General features: G+C 50.4%; 1 protein-coding gene across 2 annotated transcripts; it reads left to right on the top strand.

Annotated features, from left to right (window-relative positions):
- Positions 1 to 607: 607 nt before the first annotated feature.
- SLC25A28 (solute carrier family 25 member 28) lies at positions 608 to 6,273 on the top strand. 2 transcript variants are annotated; one of them, XM_048857311.2, is made up of 4 exons: positions 608 to 994; positions 1,691 to 1,919; positions 3,436 to 3,492; positions 5,169 to 6,273. In XM_048857311.2, the coding sequence occupies exons 1-4, from the start codon at positions 707 to 709 to the stop codon at positions 5,684 to 5,686; spliced, it is 1,092 nt and encodes a 363-aa protein (XP_048713268.1). In that variant the 5' UTR covers positions 608 to 706; the 3' UTR covers positions 5,687 to 6,273. The 2 variants fall into 2 exon arrangements, with proteins under 2 accessions (XP_048713268.1, XP_048713270.1); XM_048857313.1 differs by lacking the exon at positions 608 to 994 and having other exon boundaries at positions 1,766 to 1,860.
- Positions 6,274 to 24,586: the final 18,313 nt, after the last annotated feature.

Here is a 24,586-nt window from a genome sequence, read left to right as displayed (position 1 = left end):
ATGTCACCGGAGCGCTGTCCAATCGCAGGGGCCGCAGTGTGATTCTGCCCCTTTGGGCGGGGTCATCTGCAGATACGCGCTCTATTTTAGGTTTTCTCAGCCAATCGCAGTACCAGCTAACGCTTATCCGGCTTCCTCCTCGGGCGTCACCATCATGAAAGAACCAATCAGGGGCTTTCAAACAAATAACAGTTGCGTTGGCCCTCGAAGCAAGAGCCAACCAAGATCCGCGATTCTGAGTGGCAGCCGAAAAACCCAATAGCTGCTCCTCTGCCATAATAATGTCGATTTTGAGGGAAAGGAAGAACCAATAAAGCTTGAAGAGTACAAAAGGTCAAAGATCGCCAGCCCAATCGGCTCTTCAAATGGGCGGGAGAAAAGGATCGGTTGGCCAATAGGCTCTGCGGATGGGCGTGGCTGAAGACGCAGCTGGCCAGTAGGCGTTGTGGATGCGTGTGTCGGAGGGAGCGGCTGCCCAATGGGAACTGGGCATGTTTGGGGCCCAGTGCGCGGCTAACCAATCGAAGGTGTCGGTAGGCGGGCGGCGAGTCTGGCCAATCGAGGCCGCTGACGGGCGGGGCGGAAAGTGCCGCCGGCCAATAGGCGCTGAGGAGGCGTGGCGGGCTGAGCGGGAGCCCCCGGCTGGACGCGGCCCGTGGCGGAGACGGCGGCTCCCGGAGCGGGATCCGAGGCCCCGGGCGGCGCCATGGAGCTGGGGGCGGGCGCGGGGGCGGGCGCGGGCCCCGGGGGCGGGCCGCGGCCGGGCCGCATCCTGCTGCTGCTGCTGGGCGGGGGCCACGGCTGGGCCCGGCGGGGCGGGGCGGAGGCCGCGCCCGGGCCCGGGGGCTCCGAGGCGGCGCGGAGGCCGGAGCCCGCCTCCGACCCGGACTACGAGGCGCTGCCGCAGGGCGCCGCCGTCTCCACCCACATGCTGGCCGGGGCCGTGGCGGGGGTGCTGGAGCACTGCGTGATGTACCCCGTGGACTGCGTCAAGGTGAGGGGCGCGCCGCGAGCGGGGCAGGACCCTCCCGCCTGGCGCTGGCTGGGGCAGGACCCTCCCGCCTGGCGCTGCTCCCTGGCCCGGGGCAGGACCCTCCCGCCTGGCGCTGGCTGGGGCAGGACCCTCCCTCCCTCCCGGCCGGCCCGACGTCCCGTCCCGGGGCAGGACCCTCCCGCCTGGCGCTGCTCCCTGGCCCGGGGCAGGACCCTCCCTCCCGGCCGGCCGGCCCGACATCCCGGCCCGGGGCAGGACCCTCCCTCCCTCCCGGCCGGCCGGCCCGACATCCCGGCCCGGGGCAGGACCCTCCCTCCCTCCCTCCCGGCCGGCCGGCCCGGCCCGGGGCAGGACCCTCCCGGCCGGCCGGCCCGGCCCGGGGCAGGACCCTCCCGCCTGGCGCTGCTCCCTGGCCCGGGGCAGGACCCTCCCTCCCGGCCGGCCCGACATCCCGGCCTGGGGCAGGACCCTCACGCCTGGCGCTGCTCCCTGGCCCGCGACTGGATCCTCCCGGCCGGCCCGACATCCCGGCCCGGGGCAGGACCCTCCCTCCCGGCCGGCCCGACATCCCGCCTGGCGCTGCTGCCTGGGCTCTCCAGCCCAGCCCAGGCAGCCTGGGGAGAGCTGGGGGCCAGGGCTGGGCTGTCCACAGAGCTGTTCGGTGCACGTAACGCCCCTCTCTTGCTGCCCTTTCAGACGCGGATGCAGAGTTTGCAGCCGGAGCCTGCCGCCCGCTATCGGAACGTGCTCGAGGCCCTGTGGCGGATCGTCCAGACAGAGGGTTTCTGGAGGCCAATGCGGGGCATGAACATCACGGCCACTGGGGCCGGCCCTGCCCACGCCTTGTATTTTGCCTGCTATGAAAAGTTAAAAAAGACATTGAGTGATGTTATCCATGCTGGGGGCAATAGCCATGTGGCCAATGGTATTGATCCTTCCTGCACCGCTTCCCTGCACCACCATCCCCGACGGGTTAGAGCAGCTGAGGGCAGCCCTGCTGGCTGGGGTGGTAAAGTCAAGGACAGGGCATCCCCAGAAGCCAGGTCTCTTGTGCTCCCTCAGGATGACTCAAGAGAGCTCAGACTGGTTGTCAGAGCTGTTTCTCTCCCTCTGCATAGGTACCATCTCCCAGACATTGTGCCCTGACCTGTACCTGCATAGCTCTGTACCAGCTCTGCTGGGCCTCTGTGTCCACTCCTCTGCACTGGCGGTAGAGCAGGCAAGGGCTGTGTGCATCAAGGGGAGAGCATGAGTGGCACTAGAGGTGCTTGCTACTGTTTAGACCTGTTCATGGGGCCAGGTGCAGCAATAAGGAAAACAACTGTGCCCCAGCTAATGGGAGGGGAGCACGGTGCGTGTGTGCCGGTTCTTTGGGGAGTCAGGCGTAGGGGCCTGGGCTTGCTGTGTGGCTCTCCAAGGTGCTGTAAGGCCACCAGTTTCCTCGCCCAGCCCAAGGCAAGGTTTCCTTGGTGATGGTGGCCAATGGGCAGGGAGACACAACTGGTAGCAATAGCCGAGGCTGATACTTAGTGCGGTGGGCTTAAAGCATTAGATGTGCTGCACTCAGGCCAGTCTGCTGAAGATGGAGCAGATGTCCTAAGCAATGTCCTCTCTCCAGTCATTAGCTAGCAGCCCATCTGCGCAGTGCTCTGGTTCCACATCACCCTTCCCTACCAATCCCAGCGCTGGGCAAGGGGAAGTACTGTACTCGTGCTTGAACCTATTCATAGACCTGTCTGAGATGTTCCCAGGTATCTGACTTTGAGGAACAGGTTAGTGGGGCTGGGAGCTGGCCAACACCTTCCCCTTGCTCACAGCAACACCTGTGGATGGGAGCTGCCTGCAGGACTTCCCCTCGTCTCTGAGCTGGGATTGACTGCAGCATTGTGGGTAGGTAGAGTGGAGCAGGGTTCAGGATGCAGCCCTCAGAGTTCCCGTGCCTTACTCCTAGGGTGCCTTTGACTTTCTCTGGCTCCCCACGCTGCTGTGCTTGAACAGATTTGGGACTCGTTGGACCTGCATTGGAGGGTGTATTTTACCCTGGTGGATTCTGGGGTTCAGTGGGATCCTGACTATGGAGTGGTTTCTCACTCTGGGACACGGTGAGGCATGGTCCGATGGGGTCCCTGTGAGTCTGTTTGCATCTTCTCTCTAGTAGGTGCTGGGATTAAGTGAGGCCTAGTCGTCTCCATAGGGATCTGGCAGATTATTGCACTTCCCCTCAATTTGTGGGTTCTGAAGCTGGGGGTTGCTGGCATCTGGCCCTCTTCTTGGGCAGGATGTGGTGGCTGCATTAGGAATTTACCAGTCTTCTCCTTTCTGGTAGTGGAGTCCTGGCAGTGGGTGTCTCCCTCTTCTCTGGCGAGGGGCTCTGGGGCTCAGTGGAGCCCCGGGTCTCTCGCCATCTCCTCCCCTCACATGTGTCAGTTCTTGTTTTACAGGTGCAGCGGGGTGTGTAGCAACATTGCTCCATGATGCAGCTATGAACCCTGTGGAAGGTAATGATGACCCCATCTCCTCTGCAGGGGAGGCCCCATAGGCGGGGGTGAGGGTGTGTGGTGCTTCCTCTGTGTGGGAGCTGAATTCATCTCTGTGCTGTGCTCCTGTCTGTGGCACCAGGGGGCGCTCTCATTCTGCCCTAATGAGGGAGAGTCCTGCAGAGAGCAACATCCCCTGCCTAAGGCCCAGGCCTGGATAGCTCAGTGATATCCATTTAGGGAGTTGGATTAGCCAGAAGGTTCCTGTCCTAGGAAAAAGGAGCCAGCCTCAGTCTGGGGAATCTAGTGGCAGAGAGTGAGGGAGTCAGCCATTTCCCCCAAGGGACTTGTCATGGGGATCAGCAGAAAAAGCAGCAGCTCTAGCTAGTGGATCTGGATTCAGATTACCAGCGATCTGGGCTGTGGTGAGTGCAGTTCTCACCTAGGCCCACCTGTGCTGAGGCTAGGGAGAGGGTGTGAGTGCTGGGAAACACTGCTCTGTGGAAGCGGCCTTCCCTCAAGGTTCTGCATCCCCTTTGTAGGGTGTTCCTAGGAGAGCCTTCGCAAGATACATACTTGCAGCCAAATGCCTCTTGAGTCTGAGTGCACCTGCAAAGGCAAAGAGCTGGGCTTGCCCATTGCTTGGATGTTACTCCCCAAGAACATGCAGGTGCTTTTGGCTCAGTAGATGACATTCCCTCCTTGTGGTGAGGCTGACCCCTATGCCCCACACTAAGGTGTGGTCTGGCTCTTTCTGCAGGACATGGGGTGTTAGGCCTGGTGTCCCGCCCAAATTCCAGCTCAGTTATTTGTGTTCTGTCTCCTGAATCCCCCTGCAGTCGCAGTCAGAGAGTTGTTTCTGCTCTGCTGCGTAGAGCTTGAGTTAGGCTCTTGAACAGCTGCTGTTTTCCACTTGGAAGTAATCTGGGCTGTGGCTGTAAATGAGCACATGTGTCTGGCTGAATTAGTGAAATACTTGGGGATATTCTGGGATGGAAGATGCTGTAGAAATGCAGGGATCTGCCCAGATGCTGAGATCCATCTGAGAGACGGAATGATGTTCTCTGACTGCCTCATAGGTCTGTAACAACAGAGGGAGGGATTGGTCTCTCCAAGGGATGGCGTAGATGCTTGGTGCTGAGCTCAGTGTGCGAAAGCTGACTGAAACGAAGTGTAGCAACCCTGGGGTGTGCAGCCGGATACTAATATGGTGAGGTAGCTGGCACCCTGCAAAGAGCAGTGCTAGCTCAGTGGTTCTCAAACGTTTTTACAGGTGACCGCTTTCACATAGCAAGCTTTTGAGTGCGACCCCCCCACCCCCCATATAAATTAAAAACACTTTTTTATATATATTTAACACCATTATAAATGCTGGAGGCAAAGTGGGGTTGGCGTGGGGGTTGACAGCTCACGACCCCGCCATGTAATAACCTTGCAACCCCCTGAGGGGTCCTGACCCCCAGTTTGAGAACCCCTGCTCTAGCTAGATTCCTGGCTGGGTGTGGGGTTGCTGGGAGTTACGGATCTTGAACCAGGGGTTTTCTGGTCTTAGTTGTCAGTTGTCTCTGAAGCCAGTGAGACTAGAAGCCAGGGAGCTCCCTAGCCCTATACTCATCCTTTCTCTCTCTCATTATCCCCTTGGTGGCTTGGCCACTGGACGCTGTCGCTGACTGCTTGCTGCTGTCATCTGCCCCAAGTGGTCAAGCAGAGGATGCAGATGTACAACTCACCGTACCAGCGGGTGACGGACTGTGTGCAGGCCGTATGGCGCAACGAAGGGGCTGGGGCCTTCTACCGCAGCTACACCACCCAGCTCACCATGAACATCCCCTTCCAAGCCATCCACTTCATGACTTACGAGTTTCTGCAGGAGCAGCTCAACCCCCAAAGACAGTATAACCCTGGCTCCCATGTGGTCTCAGGGGCCTGCGCGGGTGCTGTGGCCGCCGCTGCTACCACGCCATTGGACGTTTGCAAAACACTGCTCAACACCCAGGAGTCCCTGGCCTTGAACTCCAACATCAGTGGACATATCACAGGCATGGCCAATGCCTTCAGGACGGTGTACCGAGTGGGCGGTGTGACCGCCTACTTCCGTGGGGTCCAGGCCCGGGTCATTTACCAGATGCCCTCCACAGCCATTGCTTGGTCCGTGTATGAGTTTTTCAAATACATCCTCACCAAGCGCCAGGAGGAGCGCCGGGCTGGGAAGTGAATCAGAGCTTGGCCCTGCTCTGGGCCCATGTAATCTCCCCTCCCTGCCTCTGCCTCTCGGTGTCTCCCTTTTGGTTTGGTTTGTGCGGGAGACGGGGAGGCAGGAAAGCCCTTGGGTTCTAGCAAGGCCATCTGTTGCCTGGGGCTGCTGCAGCTCTGCTCAGACAGCACAGCCTGCCCCTGTCCCCAGAACCCTCGAGTGATGTCATCCTGTAAGCTACAGCCCAGGTTACCTGCCCTTGCACTTCCACCTAGGAGCTGTGTTCCTGCTCTTCCCCCTACCAAATCTCCTTGAAAGTAAAGCTTTGTCTCTCTGGGGATAACGAATACCATGACCCACCACTGGCAAGTCAAAGCTAAGGTGCTCAGGAAAGGTCCTTGCCATTGCCTGGAGTGCCAAGGGCTATTGGCTGGTTTCTGGCTGGGGGAAGTGTAAGCTTAGCCGTTGTCTAGCAGCACGCACACACAGATGCACGCCTGACACCGACTGCCCTGTTGCCAGCTGGCAGGAAGGATTGCCCGGGAGGGGAGTTCGTAGGTTTGTGATTGTTCCTACTCTTGGCGCCTCCAATAAATAATTCTGCTTTATTGTCATGTCCCTTGTTACTCTTGTAAAGCCCAGCTCCTGTGGTCTGGCTTGGGGTCTTTCAGTAGCTCTCCAGCGAGTGTTATGCAGTTGTACAGGCTGCGGATGGTGCTCCCATCTTGCACGTTGGGGAGATGTAACTAACTCTGCTGAAAGCTCCCTGCTTGGAGCTGGGAGAGAGGCGGGAGAGAATGTGGCAGGCTGGTGGTGAGGCAGGGCTGTTAGCCAGCAGCCAGAGAGTTGGGAAATGGGCAGGGTGGTGGCGAATGAGGTGCGATGGGAAAACGGCAGTGGCTGGGAGGGAAAGCGGAGAAAGGGGGAGCTGAGTGACAGCAAAGGAAGGGAGACTGGGCTGGCTGATGATCCCTATTGGGAGAAGTGGGACCAGCTAGTGGTCAATGGGATGTATGCCGAGAAGCTCTCTCAAGGTATGGCCCTCACTATGGAATCGTTCCAGAGCTCTAGGCAGGGGCTGGGTTCCTGCAGAGTTGGGGAGTAAAGGGAGGAGATTCCTGGCTGCTATTGAGGGAGGGAGGAGTAGGTGTATGGGAAGGGCCTCTGGCTGCTAGTCAAGGAGGAGTGGGAGCCTTGGCTGCCCTCTGAGAAGGTGAGAGAGAGCCTGGTGCTCAGTGGTAGGGATGGGTTATTTATTTCCAGCTGGGGGGTGGGTTATTTATTTCCAGCCCATGACCTGTTGCTCAGCAGCTGGCATGGATCATGCTCAGAAGTGGGAGAGGCTGCAGGAGATTTGTCTGGGCTACAGGACTGACCTTCTGCTAGCTGCTCTGCATGAGTGTCTGTAGGGTGTGGTGTGGCTGAAATACAGGTGCTCTCAGGACAGTTCACCTGCACCAGGAAGGTCAGCGAAGAGCATGGGTGAGATGGAGAGGGTGTGAATAAGAGCAGTGGGTGGCATTTTGGGGGCTCTTGGCTTCATGCAGGCTAATGCTAGAGAGGACTGGAGCTACAGCCCATAGGGCAATTGCAGTGCTCTGCAATGCTCCAGGAGGGGGCTACAGCTTTCCTGCCCATGGGGAGATGAGCCAGTTGCTGGCCTTTGGCTGAGCCAATGTATGTAACACATCACCTCTGGGGCTGTCTCCTCTGCTGGCACAGACATGGACATAGGGCTGATCCAAAACCCATGGAAATAAATGGAAAGGCTTGAGTGGCCTTTGGGTCAGAGCCTCCTTGGTGAACAAGTCTCTTGCATCTTAACTTCACTGATACTCTGGGCCCTAAATACCTTCCTGCTGCCTTCTTTGTCCAGCATGCAGTGCTGGGAAGACAGCTGGCTCTGTTTGCCATGGGAGCATAGGAATTGCTGTACTGGATCACAGCAATAAGCCAGCTAATCCAGTGACCTGTCTCTGGCAGGGACCAATCCTAGGTACTTCTTGCACTGACATGCAGGGATAGGCAAGCATGGGTTCCTCTGCCTGCAGGGAAAACTTCCTTGTGAGCCCAGATAGGTTGGTTCTTGCCTGTGAATGATTGGATTGCTTCCCCCAATTCTTTTACTATAACTTCTGGATCTTCTCTCAAGAACTATCAAATCCTTTTTTTAATCCTCCAAAGCTCTTGACCTCAATGGTCTCATGTAGCAGCAAGTTCCACTGGCCAATGGTGTGTTGCATGGAAAAGTATTTCTTTGGTCTGATTTTTTTTCTATAAGCCTTGTGGCCTTAAAGAGAATGGAGCTCGCTATTGATAACTGTTGGTGACTGGAGGGAAGAGCTGCTCAGAGCTCCCTGAGAGCTCCAGGTGGCCAGGGGCTCCTAGGGAAGGGTGCTCTCTGCTTGTCCATTGGAGAGCAGGGGGGAAGGGGCTGAACGGGCCTGCCTCATTTGCATTTCCTTTCCGTGGCCGTTTGGGCCACGTTTTTTAACTACCTCTAAGCTTTGAGTTTGGGGCAATCCAGTGGCATTGACCCTTTTGGGAAAAGAAGGGACAAAACACTGACCCAAAGGTGTTTGGAGTCACCCTGACCACAGCTGCGGTGAGGCCCAATTGGGTCAGGGAGATTGGAAACGCTGGTGGCAAAGGGGAGGGGTGGAGCGAAGGGGCAGGTGTTGTAACGTGCGGGTTTTAAGTTAAACTGATTTGTTCCAGACACGTGGATGTGGCTTTGCTGTAGCTGCTTCGGCAGGGTAGATGTGGTGACTGTTGCGCTGCAGGGTGATGGTGTGTTTGAAGATAAAACCACAGTGTGTGGCAGGCTGCGTGCAGCCCGTCCCAGCCAGTAATTAAAGCTGAAGTTGTTTCCGGTGAGTCATGGGGTAGAGTCCCATGAGCAGCATGGGCCTGGGAGAATCCTTGGAATTAGAGGATTGGGCCAAAAGAAATCTGATGAGGTTCAACAAGGATAAGTGCAGGGTCCTGCACTTAGGATGGAAGAATCCAATGCACTGCTACAGACTAGGGACCGAATGGCTAGGCAGCAGTTCTGCAGAAAAGGACCTAGGGGTGACAGTGGACGAGAAGCTGGATATGAGTCAGCAGTGTGCCCTTGTTGCCAAGAAGGCCAATGGCATTTTGGGATGTATAAGTAGGGGCATAGCGAGCAGATCGAGGGACGTGATCGTTCCCCTCTATTCGATATTGGTGAGGCCTCATCTGGAGTACTGTGTCCAGTTTTGGGCCCCACACTACAAGAAGGATGTGGAAAAATCGGAGAGAGTCCAGTGGAGGGCAACAAAAATGATTAGGGGCCTGGAACACATGAGTTATGAGGAGAGGCTGCGGGAACTGGAATTGTTTAGTCTACGGAAGAGAGGAATGAGGGGGGTTTTGATAGTTGCTTTCAACTACCTGAAAGGGGGTTCCAAAGAGGCTGGATCTAGACTGTTCTCAGTGGTAGCAGATGACAGAACGAGGAGTAATGGTCTCAAGTTGCAGTGGGGGAGGTTTAGATTGGATATTAGGAAAAACTTTTTCACTAAGAGGGTGGTGAAACACTGGAATGCGTTACCTAGGGAGGTGGTGGAATCTCCTTCCTTAGAGGTTTTCAAGGTCAGGCTTGACAAAGCCCTGGCTGGGATGATTTAGTGGGGGATTGGCCCTGCTTTGAGCCTGAGGTCCCTTCCAACTCTGATCATCTGTGATTCAGGACAATAAACTATGACTGGGGAACAGTGCAGGAGGGAAGTGGTAGAAGACACCCGCCACTCATAAATGCTGGAGGAGGACTGAGGTTGGGACTATTGTTAAGATACCATGGCATGGGGGAGTCTTAACACACAGAATTTGTTAATTGCAGGTTTTCCCCAATTCACTCTGCTGTCCTGCTCCCACCTTGTGTGTCTCCCGCCCCGCCTCCCCACCCGCACCCCCCAGTAAAGTTCTCTTTGTTTCATATCTCTGGACTCGGTGCTGGTGAGTGGGGAAGTATTATTCACCAAAGGTGCCCAGGGTAGTATTGTTTGTTTGTTTTCCCTTTTTGTTGGCAGAAGGGCTACACCCCTTTGCTGTGGACCTCTGTCTCCAAGTCCATTGTCAGCGCAGGGCGTAGGGTTCCAGAGGGAGGCTCTGCTTCCTTTTCACTATCTGGAAGCGTGGCTGCCTGTAGGAGCAGTGCTGGGCCAATGGAATCTGACAGCGTAACAACGGCTGCTTTTTTATTAGGAGCCAGAAGCTGAGGTGGGACCTTTATTTATTACAGAGGCATTAGGCAGGAACTGCACAAATCTTTGGCTGTTCCACTTGGTGGAGGTCTCTGATTTCTAAGGGTTGCTCCTGGGACCATCAGGTTCCGATTTGAAGTTTCTGTGCAGTGTGCCTCATTGGCTAGTCTGGATCTGTTAGAGCTGTCCAAACCCAGACTGTTCAGCAGGGAGGTTATGGCAAAGCTCCAGGGCTGGGCTCCAGGGCTGTGTATTTCAAACTGTGTGCATTGGCTGTCTGGTTTATCCCTGTCCTTCCCTCTTCATATGTTGCTTGTTGTGTCAGTCATAGAATCATAGAATATCAGGGTTGGAAGGGACCCCAGAAGGTCATCTAGTCCAACCCCCTGCTCAAAGCAGGACCAATTCCCTGTTAAATCATCCCAGCCAGGGCTTTGTCAAGCCTGACCTTAAAAACCTCTAAGGAAGGAGATTCTACCACCTCCCTAGGTAACGCATTCCAGTGTTTCACCACCCTCTTAGTGAAAAAGTTTTTCCTAATATCCAATCTAAACCTCCCCCACTGCAACTTGAGACCATTACTCCTCGTTCTGTCATCTGCTACAATTGAGAACAGTCTAGAGCCATCCTCTTTGGAACCCCCTTTTAGGTAGTTGAAAGCAGCTATCAAATCCCCCCTCATTCTTCTCTTCTGCAGGCTAAACAATCCCAGCTCCCTCAGCCTCTCCTCATAACTCATGTGTTCCAGTCCCCTAATCATTTTTGTTGCCCTTCGCTGGACTCTCTCCAATTTATCCACATCCTTCTTGAAGTGTGGGGCCCAAAACTGGACACAGTACTCCAGATGAGGCCTCACCAATGTCGAATAGAGGGGAACGATCACGTCCCTCGATCTGCTCGCTATGCCCCTACTTATACATCCCAAAATGCCATTGGCCTTCTTGGCAACAAGGGCACACTGCTGACTCATATCCAGCTTCTCGTCCACTGTCACCCCTAGGTCCTTTTCCGCAGAACTGCTGCCTAGCCATTCGGTCCCTAGTCTGTAGCTGTGCATTGGGTTCTTCCGTCCTAAGTGCAGGACCCTGCACTTATCCTTATTGAACCTCATCAGATTTCTTTTGGCCCAATCCTCCAATTTGTCTAGGTCTTTCTGTATCCTATCCCTCCCCTCCAGCGTATCTACCACTCCTCCCAGTTTAGTATCATCCGCAAATTTGCTGAGAGTGCAATCCACACCATCCTCCAGATCATTTATGAAGATATTGAACAAAACCGGCCCCAGGACCGACCCTTGGGGCACTCCACTTGATACCGGCTGCCAACTAGACATGGAGCCATTGATAACTACCCGTTGAGCCCGACAATCTAGCCAGCTTTCTACCCACCTTGTAGTGCATTCATCCAGCCCATACTTCCTTAACTTGCTGACAAGAATACTGTGGGAGACCGTGTCAAAAGCTTTGCTAAAGTCAAGAAACAATACATCCACTGCTTTCCCTTCATCCACAGAACCAGTAATCTCATCATAAAAGGCGATTAGATGAGTCAGGCATGACCTTCCCTTGGTGAATCCATGCTGGCTGTTCCTGATCACTTTCCTCTCATGCAAGTGCTTCAGGATTGATTCTTTGAGGACCTGCTCCATGATTTTTCCAGGGACTGAAGTGAGGCTGACTGGCCTGTAGTTCCCAGGATCCTCCTTCTTCCCTTTTTTAAAGATTGGCACTACATTTGCCTTTTTCCAGTCATCCGGGACTTCCCCCGTTCGCCACGAGTTTTCAAAGATAATGGCCAATGGCTCTGCAATCACAGCCGCCAATTCCTTCAGCACTCTCGGATGCAACTCGTCCGGCCCCATGGACTTGTGCACGTCCAGCTTTTCTAAATAGTCTCTAACCACCTCTATCTCCACCGAGGGCTCTCTGCCAAGAATTCACAGCCTGTCTCCCACTACATGTAGGTAGCACATGGCACGTCATGGGAGCTACCAGAACACCAATAACTGATCATTTTAAGATCTGATTCCTTGTGACTTGCCAGGGCCAGTAATGCTGGTGAGACCAGGACAAATGCTTTCAGGACCAGTCAGGCCTTGGTCGCAGGGTTTAGTCCTGGCCTTTCCACACACTGCTCCCCCTGCCTTTCTCTGTTCACTGCAGAGGGGTTTCTGGAATTTACTCCCTGCTCTCCCGGCCCCAAACCTTCACAAATTGGCCTCTGAAACATGGCGACAGTCCATGGCCTCTTGCACTGGGGGTGTGAATGAACTGGTGCAATGTGGGATGGTGCACTGCATCCACACAGCTCTCCCCGCAGGCATGGCAGAGCCTGTGGCTTATTGCACATACCCCACAATGCCCTGTGGGGGTCCCTGGAGGCGAGGCAGCTAGCCCACATTGCCACACACAAGATGACTCCCTGGAGGAAGTGCTTAGCATTTATGGTATCTAATGTCTATTAACATCTGTTCACAATTTTAGCTTGTTCCAATGGATTATTTGAATGGGTCTGTCCTGCACGGGCTGTGACAGACAGACAATATGCTGTAATATCCTGAACAAACCTTATATAAGTGAGAGAAACTTTAAGGACATTAAACCTTCTAGGATTAGCATTGATGCCTTTGGGGTCCATTGTATTAAATGTGTAATTGTGTACATGCTATTGTGGCATTGTACGTGCCTTCTCTCATACTGTACTTCCTCCCTGAGCAACCCTATGAAGTCACCCCCCTGGACAGAGATGCATGTACTGGTTCAAATCAGATTCTCCAGGGCACATGTGCGTGCGCGCACACACACACACAGGATTTTTGCATAAATAGCCTGGTTTTAAACTGGCTCAGGGCCTTATTTCTGATCCAGCAAATGGACAGGACCCTGGTCTGTGGAAGGCCCCAGTCCTTAGCGTACAGTTGGAAGGACTGGGCCTACTGAGGTGCTTGTTCTGAGCTGGAGCTGTGGTGAATTTGTGATCACAAAGAACCACAATTTGTCTATCCTAATAACCAGCCAGGGAAGGATGGTCCAGGCTCTCCGCAGACCTCCAGCGCATTGGCAGAGGGTCCAGCAGATGGGGAGAATCTTAGGGCCAATGCCCTGGAGGGAAGCAGGAACGAGGCTGATGAAAGCTGCAGCCTGTTCCATCCTGGCCAAGCACCCCACTGCAACCGGAGCAGTGGACAACCCAACGGCTGGAGCAGGAGAGGGTGCCTGGAACTCCAGCATTTTGCAGACCAGGAAAGGCAGTGTCAATATGAGAGAGAAGAGAAGGAGAAACCAGCACAAGAACATAACATAAGACCATCAGAACGGCCAGGCTGGGTCAGACCAAAGGTCCATCTAGGATCAAACCTATATCCTGTCTTCTGACAGGTTTCAGAGTAGCAGCCGTGTTAGTCTGTATTCGCAAAAAGGAGGACTTGTGGCACCTTAGAGACTAACAAATTTATTTGAGCATAAGCTTTCATGAGCTACAGCTCACTTCATCGGATGTCTTCTGACAGTGGCCAATGCCAGGTGCCCCAGAGGGAATGAACAGAACAGGGAATCATCAAGTGATCCATCCCTTGTTGCCCATTCCCAGCTTCTGCAAACAGAGGCTATCCCTTTTCATACCTCACAGGGATGTTGTGAAAATAAATTCATTAATATCTGTGAAGTATTCAGATACTATAGTGTGAGTACTAACCTTGGGGTGAGAGTTTGTTTGGCAGTTTTTTTCTTTTTCTTTCAGGTTATTTCAGTTACAGGGTCAAATGGGATTGTGTGTTTGGGGACAGTCTGAGCCATTGTTCCCTTGCTCAGCCTCAGTCAGCCTTGTGATCACCCTCCCCCTGTGTGATTAACGAGGGGTAGGGCTGACCTAGGACGGAAGGCCTTAAAAGTCAGAGCCTAAGCGACCAAGGGGAGCTAGAGAGAGGAGTCTGTAGGAGGGAGTCATAATATTATTGTTATGCTTAGGAATGGCCACATGGCCAGTGCCCACACTGCTCCTGTCTCCTGCGCTTGTATCCAGACAGAGAACCTAACCGTGGATGTCTCTACCCAGATCCTGACATGAACTTGCAGAGACTGGGCCCTGCATTTCCCACTCTCAGAAAGCCAGGATGGGGGGAGCATCCAATGTGAAAGGTGCCTGCTGGTGGAATCTCTCAGGAAGCAGGGGGGAGAGCTACAGGAGGAGGTGGCTAGGCCGATGCGCATCCGTGCCCACAAGGAATTCATTGACAGTTTTCATATGGAGGCTTCCATGGCTGAGGACGCTATCCAGCTAGAGAGGACTGCACATGCCGCCGGGGGAGGAGGATATGGCTCTGTCACAGGGAGGACACTGGCTGCTGGTGACTTCCAGCAGCAGGCTGTGCCCCATCCCTACTCCCAACCCACCCACCATGATGGATGGAAAACCGATATGCTGCCCTGGCGATTCCTCATCACTCGTTGCTCCCAAAGGTGGAGGAGGAAAGGCCATGTACCCCCAAGGCTGGGAGGATCACAGCCCCCGCTCCCAAGAGGAAACGTAGGGTAGGGGTGATGGGAGCCTCTCTTCTGAGGGGGACGGAGGCACCTATCTGTTGCCCTGACATGGCATCCCGGGAGGTATGCTGCCTGCCCGTATCTGAGATGTTACGGAGGGATTGTCGAGGATCATCCGTCCCTCTGACTACTACCCCATGCTACTCATCCATGTGGGCACAAATGATACTACGAGGTTTGATCCTCAGCAGATCTGAAGTGACTACAGGGCTCTGGGAGTAAGGGTGAGGGAGTTGGGAGTGCAGGTGCTGTTCTCTTCAGTTAAGGGTAGGGGCCCAGGCAGAGACCGATGCATCCTGGAGGTGAATGCCTGGCTGCGAGGATGGTGTCGCCGGGAGGGTTTCGGCTTCCTTGACCACAGGATGCTGTTCCAGGAAGAAGGATGCTAATCAGAGATAGGCTGACCTCATAAAGGAAGGGGAAGAGCATATATGTCTACAGACTGGCTAACCTACTGAGGAGCGCGTTAAACTAGGTTCGATGGGGGCAGGTGACCAAAGCCCACAGGTAAGTAAAAAAACATGGAGACCTCGGAGAAGGATCAGAATCTGGGGGGAGCATGGGCTGTTATAGCAGAAATAAAGGAGAGACAAGACAGAAGTCGGGGGAGGGGAATCAAATCAGTATCTGAGATGTCTGTATACTAATGCAAGAAGTATGGGGAATAAGCAGGAAGAACTCAAAATGCCAGTAAATAAACTCAGCTATGACATAGTTGGCATCACGGAGACTTGGTGGGATAATACACATGACTGGAATATTGGTATAGAAGGGTACAGCTTGCTTAGGACATCTGCTGGGAAAGTAACACAGCGGGGCACAGATTATCCAACAAGTTCTTGGAATGTATTGGAGACAATTTTTTATTTCAGAAGACGGAGAAAGCTATGGAGGAGAGGCTGTTCTAGATTTGATTTTGACAAATAGGGAGGAACTGGTTGAGAGTTTGAAAGTGGTAGGCAACTTGGGTGAAAGTGATCATGAAATAGTAGAGTTCATGATTCTAAGGCATGGTAGGAGGGAGAACAGCACAATAAAGACAATGAATTTCAAGAGGGAAGTCTAGCAAACTCAGGGAGTTGGTAGGTAAAATCCCATGGGAAGCACTTTTAAGGGGAAAAACAACTGAAGACAGTTGGCAGTTTTTCAGAGAGACATTATTAAGGGCACAAGAGAAAACTATCCCCCTGTGTAGGAAAGACAGGAAGTATGGCCAGAGACCACCCTGGCTTAACTAAGAGATCTTCAATGATCTAAAACTCAAAAAAAAGTCCCAAAAAAAGTGGAAACACGGTCAAATTACAAATGATGAATATAAACAAATAACACAAGTATGTAGGACAAAATTAGAAAAGCCAAGGCACAAAACGAGATCAAACTAGCTAGGGACATAAAAGGAAACATGAAAACATTCTACAAATACATTAGAAGCAAGAGGAAGACCAAGGACAGGGTAGGCCCACTACTCAATGAGGGGGAAAAGACAATAACCGAAAATGTGGAAATGGCAGAGGTGCTTAATGACTTATTTGCTTTGATTTTCACCAAGAAGGTTAATGGCGATTGGACGTCTAACATAGTGAATGCCAGTGAAAATGCACTTCCTGGACACTACAGTGCTAATAAACGATGGTCACATAAACACCACCCTATACCGGAAACCTACTGACCGCTATTCCTACCTGCATGCCTCCAGCTTTCACCCTGACCACACCACACGATCCATCGTCTACAGCCAAGCTCTGCGATACAACTGCATTTGCTCCAACCCCTCAGACAGAGACAGACACCTACAAGATCTCTGTCAAGCATTCTTACAACTACCATACCCACCAGCGGAAGTGAAGAAACAGATTGATAGAGCCAGAAGAGTTCCCAGAAGTCACCTACAACAGGACAGGCCTAACAAAGAAAATAACAGAACGCCACGAGCCGTCACCTTCAGCCCCCAACTAAAACCCCTCCAACGCATTATTAAGGATCTACAACCTATCCTGAAGGATGACCCAACAGTCTCACAAATCTTGGGAGACAGGCCAGTCCTTGCCTACAGACAGCCCCCCAACCTGAAGCAAATACTCACCAGCAACCACATACCACACAACAGAATCACTAACCGAGGAACCTATCCTTGTAACAAAGCCCGTTGCCAACTGTGCCCACATATCTATTCAGCGGACACCATCACAGGGCCGAATAACATCAGCCACACTATCAGAGGCTCGTTCACCTGCACATCCACCAATGTGATATATGCCATCATGTGCCAGCAATGCCCCTCTGCCATGTACGTTGGTCAAACTGGACAGTCTCTATGTAAAAGAATAAATGGACACAAATCAGATGTCAAGAATTATAACATTCATAAACCAGTCGGAGAACACTTCAATCTCTCTGGTCATGCGATTACAGACATGAAAGTCGCTATTTTACAACAAAAAAAACTTCAAATCCAGACTCCAGTGAGAAACTGCTGAATTGGAATTCATTTGCAAATTGGATACAATTAATTTAGGCTTGAATAGAGACTGGGAGTGGCTAAATCATTATGCAAGGTAGCCTATTTCCCCTTGTTTTTTCCTACCCCCCGCCTCCCCCAGACGTTCTTGTTAAACCCTGGATTTGTGCTGGAAATGGCCCACCTTGATTATCATACACATTGTAAGGAGAGTGATCACTTTAGATAAGCTATTACCAGCAGGAGAGTGGGGTGGGAGGAGGTATTTTTTCATGCTTTGTGTGTATATAATAAGATCTTCTAAACTTTCCACAGTATGCATCCGATGAAGTGAGCTGTAGCTCACGAAAGCTCATGCTCAAATAAATTGGTTAGTCTCTAAGGTGCCACAAGTACTCCTTTTCTTTTTGCGAATACAGACTAACACGGCTGTTACTCTGAAACCTGTCATTATGCAAGGCACTGCATTTAGCCGTATGGAGTGGAAATCTATCAACTGCATGAAAAAACTTGTACAGATACAGACAGACATCATCTTCCTTTCCAAATGCAAACAGATGGACATTGTACCAAAAGGACTGAAGGTAAAAAAATCCATTACCATCTACATACCACACAGACTATGCTGACAGCTTGTGCCACACGCTCTCTAAGAAACTGCGGAATCACCTGATCAACATCCTCTACAGCAAAAAGGGAAAGATTAAGAATGAGCTCTCAAAATTGGATACTCTCATAAAAAACCAACCTTCCACACAAACTTCCTCGTGGCTGGACTTTACTAAAACTAGACAAGCCATTTACAACACACACTTTGCTTCTCTACAAAAGAAAAAGGACACTAAACTTTCTAAACTACTACATGCCACAAGGGGCTACAGCAATGGTTCCCTGAACCCACCCAGCAATATTGTTAACCTATCCAACTATACTCTCAGCCCAGCAGAAGCAGCTGTCCTATCTCGGGGCCTCTCCTTCTGCCCCTCCACCCCCACGAACATGATACAGTTCTGTGGTGATCTGGAATCCTATTTTCGACATCTCCGACTCAAGGAATATTTCCAACATACCTCTGAACAACATACTAATCCACAGAGACCTCCCTACCAACACTACAAAAAGAAGGATTCTAGGTGGACTCCTCCTGAAGGTCAAAACAGCAGACTGGACTTCTACATAGAGTGCTTCCGCCGACGTGCACGGGCTGAAATTGTGGAAAAGCAGCATCACTTGCCCCATAACCTCAGCCATGCGGAACGCAATGCCATCCACAGCCTCAGAAACAACTCTGACCTCATAATCAAAAAGGCTGACAAAGGAGGTGCTGTTGTCATCATGAATAGGTCGGAATATGAACAAGAGGCTGCTCAGCAGCTCTCCAACACCACTTTCTACAAGCCATTACCCTCTGATCCCACTGAGAGTTACCAAAAGCAACTACAGCATTTGCTCAAGAAACTCCCTGAAAAAGCACAAGATCAAATCCGCACAGACACACCCCTGGAACCCCGACCTGGGATATTCTATCAACTACCCAAGATCCATAAACCTGGAAATCCTGGGCGCCCCATCATCTCAGGCATTGGCACCCTGACAGCAGGATTGTCTGGCTATGTAGACTCCCTCCTCAGGCCCTACGCTACCAGCACTCCCAGCTACCTTCGAGACACCACTGACTTCCTGAGGAAACTACAATCCATCGGTGATCTTCCTGATAACACCATCCTGGCCACTATGGATGTAGAAGCCCTCTACACCAACATTCCACACAAAGATGGACTACAAGCCGTCAAGAACACTATCCCCGATAATGTCATGGCTAACCTGGTGGCTGAACTTTGTGACTTTGTCCTTACCCATAACTATTTCACATTTGGGGACAATGTATACCTTCAGATCAGCAGCACTGCTATGGGTACCCGCATGGCCCCACAGGATGCCAACATTTTTATGGCTGACTTAGAACAACGCTTCCTCAACTCTCGTCCCCTAACGCCCCTACTCTACTTGCGCTATATTGATGACATCATCTGGACCCATGGAAAAGAAGCCCTTGAGGAATTCCACCATGATTTCAACAATTTCCATCCCACCATCAACCTCAGCCTGGTCCAGTCCACACAAGAGATCCACTTCCTGGACACTACAGTGCTAATAAACGATGGTCACATAACCACCACCCTATACCGGAAACCTACTGACCGCTATTCCTACCTGCATGCCTCCAGCTTTCACCCTGACCACACCACACGATCCATCGTCTACAGCCAAGCTCTGCGATACAACCACATTTGCTCCAACCCTTCAGACAGAGACAGACACCTACAAGATCTCTATCAAGCATTCTTACAGCTACCCTATCCACCTGCGGAAGTGAAGAAACAGATTGATAGAGCCAGAAGAGTTCCCAGAAGTCACCTACAACAGGACAGGCCTAACAAAGAAAATAACAGAACGCCACTAGCCGTCACCTTCAGCCCCCAACTAAAACCCCTCCAACGCATTATTAAGGATCTACAACCTATCCTGAAGGATGACCCAACAGTCTCACAAATCTTGGGAGACAGGCCAGTCCTTGCCTACAGACAGCCCCCCAACCTGAAGCAAATACTCACCAGCAACCACATACCACACAACAGAACCACTAACCCAGGAACAGAGTAACAGCCGTGTTAGTCTGTCTTCGCAAAAAGAAAAGGAGTACTTGTGGCACCTTAGAGACTAACCAATTTATTTGAGCATGAGCTTTCGTGAGCTACAGCATGAAGTGAGCTGTAGCTCACGAAAGCTCATGCTCAAATAAATTGGTTAGTCTCTAAAGTGCCCCAAGTACTCCTTTTCTTTTAACCCAGGAACCTATCCTTGCAACAAAGCCCGTTGCCAACTGTGCCCACATATCTATTCAGCGGACACCATCACAGGGCCGAATAACATCAGCCACACTATCAGAGGCTCGTTCACCTGCACATCCACCAATGTGATATGCCATCATGTGCCAGCAATGCCTCTCTGCCATGTACATTGGTCAAACTGGACAGTCTCTACGTAAAAGAATAAATGGACACAAATCAGATGTCAAGAATTATAACATTCATAAACCAGTTGGAGAACACTTCAATCTCTCTGGTCACGTGATTACAGACATGGAAGTCGCTATTTTACAACAAAAAAACTTCAAATCCAGACTCCAGCGAGAAACTGCTGAATTGGAATTCATTTGCAAATTGGGTACAATTAACTTAGGCTACCTTGCATAATGACTTAGCCACTCCCAGTCTCTATTCAAGCCTATTTCCCCTTGTTTTTTCCTACCCCCCGCCTCCCCCAGACGTTCTTGTTAAACCCTGGATTTGTGCTGAAAATGGCCCACCTTGATTATCATACACATTGTAAGGAGAGTGATCACTTTAGATAAGCTATTACCAGCAGGAGAGTGGGGTGGGAGGAGGTATTTTTTCATGCTTTGTGTGTATATAATAAGATCTTCTAAACTTTCCACAGTATGCATCCGATGAAATGAGCTGTAGCTCACGAAAGCTTATGTTCAAATAAATTGGTTAGTCTCTAAGGTGCCACAAGTACTCCTTTTCTTTTAGTGAAAATATAGGATCAGAGTCTAAAACAGGGAAAGAACAAGTAAAAAATTACTCAGACAAGTTAGAGGTTTTCAAATCACCAGGTTCTTATGAAATGTATCCTAGAATACTCAAGGAGATATCTGAGCCATTAGCAATTTTCTCTGAAAAGTCATGGAAAAGGGCAAATATAGTGCCCATCCATAAAAAGGGAAATAAGGACAACCCAGGGAATTACAGACCAGTCACCATAACTTCTGTACCCAGCAAGATAATGGACCAAATAATTAAGCAATCAATTTGCAAACACCTAGAAGATAATAAGGTGATAAATAACAGTCAGCATGGATCTGTCAAGAACAAATCGTGTCAAACCAACCTGATAGCTTTCTTACAGTGTAACAAGCCTTGTGGATAGGGGGGAAGCGGTAGATGTGGTATATCTTGACTTTAGTAAGGCTTTTGATACTGTCTTGCATGACCTTCTCACAAACAAACTAGGGAAATACAACCTAGATGGAGCTACAATAAGGTGGGTGCATAACTGGTTGGAAAATCATTCCCAGACAGTAGTTATCAGTGGTTCACAGTTATGCTGGAAGGGCATAATGAGTGGGGTCCCTCAGGGATCAGTTCTGGTTCTGTTAAATATCTTTATGCCATTTTCTAAATCATTGATGGAGCAGAGGTTCTCAAACTGTGGTCCGTACACCACCAGTGGTCCGCAAGCGCCATTCAGGCCGTCCACGGATAGTTCCCTGTAAGTTGTGTGCCTGGGCGGTTGCACGAGAAAATGAAGGGCCACCCACCTAATTAGTGGAGCCATGTCTGTGCGTCTCCACTAATTAGATGCCTGGACCCTGGAGAAGATGCACATGTAAGGTGAGGTGGTGGCCTTGAGGGGAATAGGGGCAAGTGGGAGGGGGCAGTGAGGTGAGAACAATTGGTGGGGGGAATCTTGGACGTGCAGGGCTGTGGCAGCCAGAGAAAGAGGTGACTTTCCCCAGCTCCAGGGCTGCGGCTGCCAGGAGAGAGAGAGCCTCCTTCCCAGCCTCAGAGCTGTGGCTGCTGTGATGAGGGAGAGACCCCCCCTCCTTCCCAGCCCCAGCTGTGGGGTTGCCGTGGCGGGGGAGAGAGGGCACATCCATTGCATTAGAAAGGTAAGACTACTGATATTAAAATATGAGTTGTGTGCTTTTATTTGTAGAACAAAAAAAGTTAAGATTTTTTTTATATAGCGCTTTTGTCAAGGTTCCTCCCCCACTCTGAACTCTAGGGTACAGATGTGGGGACCTGCATGAAAAACCTCCTAAGCTTATCTTTACCAGCTTAGGTCAAAACTTCCCCAAGGTACAAAATATTCCACCCGTCGTCCTTGGATTGGCCGCTACCACCACCAAACTAATACTGGTTACTGGGGAAGAGCTGTTTGGACGCGTCTTTCCCCCCAAAATACTTCCCAAAACCTTGCACCCCACTTCCTGGACAAGGTTTGGTAAAAAGCCTCACCAATTTGCCTAGGTGACTACAAACCCAGACCCTTGGATCTTAAGAACAATGAACAATCCTCCCAACACTTGCACCCCCCCCCCCTTTCCTGGGAAATGTTGGATAAAAAGCCTCACCAATTTGCATAGGTGACCACAGACCCAAACCCTTGGATCTGAGAACAATGAAAAAGCATTCAGTTTTCTTACAAGAAGACTTTTAATAAAAATAGAAGTAAATAGAAATAAAGAAATCCCCCCTGTAAAATCAGGATGGTAGACATCTTACAGGGTAATTAGATTCAAAAACATAGAGAACCCCTCTAGGCAAAACCTTAAGTTACAAAAAAGAAACACAGACAGAAATAGTTATTCTATTCAGCACAATTCTTTTCTCAGCCATTTAAAGAAACCATAATCTAACACGTACCTAGCTAGATTACTTACTAAAAGTTCTAAGACTCCATTCCTGGTCTATCCCCGGCAGAAACCAGCATATAGACAGACACACAGACCCTTTGTTTCTCTCCCTCCTCCCAGCTTTTGAAAGTATCTTGTCTCCTCATTGGTCATTTTGGTCAGGTGCCAGCGAGGTTACCTTTAGCTTCTTAACCCTTTACAGGTGAGAGGAGCTTTCCCCTGGCCAGGAGGGATTTCAAAGGGGTTTACCCTTCCCTTTATATTTATGACAGCTTTTATCTAAAGTGCTTTACAATAGTTAGCTAATGGTGCAAACAACATTTGGAAAGATTATTAAGTGGTCTGCCGAGAGCCTCAGCAATTTTCAAGTGGTCTGCGAAAAGAAAATTTGAGAACCACTGGCCTAGAGAGTACACATATATAGTTTCCATATGATACCAAGTTGGGAGGGGTTGCAAGTGCTTTGGAGGATATGATTAAAATTCAAAATGATCTGGACAAACTGGAGAAATGGTCTGAAGTAAATAGGATGAAATTTAATAAGGACAAATGCAAAGTACTCCACTTAGGAAGGAACAGTCAGTTGCACACATACAAAATGGGAAGTGACAGCCTAGGAAAGAGAACTGTGGAAAGGGATTTGGGGGTCATAGTGGATCACAAACTAAATATGAGTCAACAGTATAACTCTATTGCAAAAAAAGCAAACATGATTCTGGGATGTATTAGCAGGAGTGTTGTAAGCAAGACACGAAAAGTAATTCTTCTGCTCTACTCCGCACTGATTAGGCCTCAACTGGAGTACTGTGTCCAGTTCTAGGCACCACGTTTCAGGAAAGATGTGGACAAATTGGAGAAAGTTCAGAGAAGAGCAACAAAAATGATGAAAGGTCTAGAAAACGTGACCTATGAGGGAAGATTGAAAAAATTGGGGTTGTTTAGTCTGGAGAAGAGAAGACTGAGAGGGGACATAACAATTTTCAAGTACATAAAAGGTTGTTACAAGGAAAAGGGTGGTAAATTGTTCTTGTTAACCCCTGAGGATAGGACAAGAAGCAATGGGCTTAAATTGCAACCAGGGATGTTTAGGTTGGGCGTTAGGAAAAAATTCCTAACTGTCAGGGTGGTGAAGCACTGGGATAAATTGCCCAGGGAGGTTGTAGAATCTCCATCCCTGGGGATTTTTAAGAGCAGGTTGGACGAACAATTGTCAGGGATGGTCTAGATAATACTTAGTCCTGCCTTGAGTGCAGGGGACTGGACTAGATGACCTCTCGAGGTCCCTTCCTGTTCTATGATTCTATAATGCTGAGCATCATGGAAAAACCCATGAAGAAATAAATAATTGTCTTCAGATTAGGTTTTGATCAGTGTGCAGTAAATAAGACATTTTGCCACATAGTGAATGAACCTGCCAAACAACCAGTGGGGCCACTGGCCGATCAAGGTGCCAAAGGAGCACTCAAGGCAGATAAAGCTTTTGCGGAGAAGCTAAATTAATTCTTTGCATCAGTCTTCACTGCAGAGGATGTGAGGGAAATTCCCACACCTGAGCCATTCTTTTTAGGTGACAAATATGAGGAACTGTCCCACATTGAAGTGTCAATAGAGGAGGTTTTGGAACAAACTGATAAACTAAACAGTAATAAGTTACCAGGACCAGATGCTATTCATCCAAGAGTTCTGAAGGAATTCAAATATGAAATCACAGAACTACAACTGTGATTTGTATCCTATAATTTAAATCAGCTTCTGTACCAGATGGCTGGAGGATAGCTAATGTGACGTCAATATTTAAAAAATGCTCTGGAGGTGATCCTGGCAATTACAGGCCAATAAGCCTAACTTCAGTGCTAATAAAATTTGCAGATGACACAAGGTTGGGAGGTATTGCCAATATGGAGGAGGACCGGAATATCATACCAGAAGATCTGGATGACTTGTAACCTGGAGTAATAGAAATGGGATGATATTTAATAGTGCAAAAAGCAAGGTCATGCATTTAGGGACTAACAACAAGAATTTTTGCTATAAGCTGGGGACTTATCAGTTGGAAGTGAAAATGGAGGAGAAAGAGCTGGGGGTATTGGTTGATCACAGGATGACTATGAGCTGTCAATGTGATGCTGCTGTGAAAAAAGCTAATGCAGTCCTAGAATGTATCAGGCAAAGTATTTCCAGTAGAAACAGGGAAATGTTAGTACCATTATA

The sequence above is a fragment of the Caretta caretta genome, chromosome 7 (genome assembly GCF_965140235.1).
Source record: "Caretta caretta isolate rCarCar2 chromosome 7, rCarCar1.hap1, whole genome shotgun sequence".
Taxonomy (NCBI): domain Eukaryota; kingdom Metazoa; phylum Chordata; order Testudines; family Cheloniidae; genus Caretta; species Caretta caretta.
The sequence above is the reverse complement of the archived record's forward strand: the minus strand, read 5'-3'. Positions and strand labels throughout refer to the sequence as shown.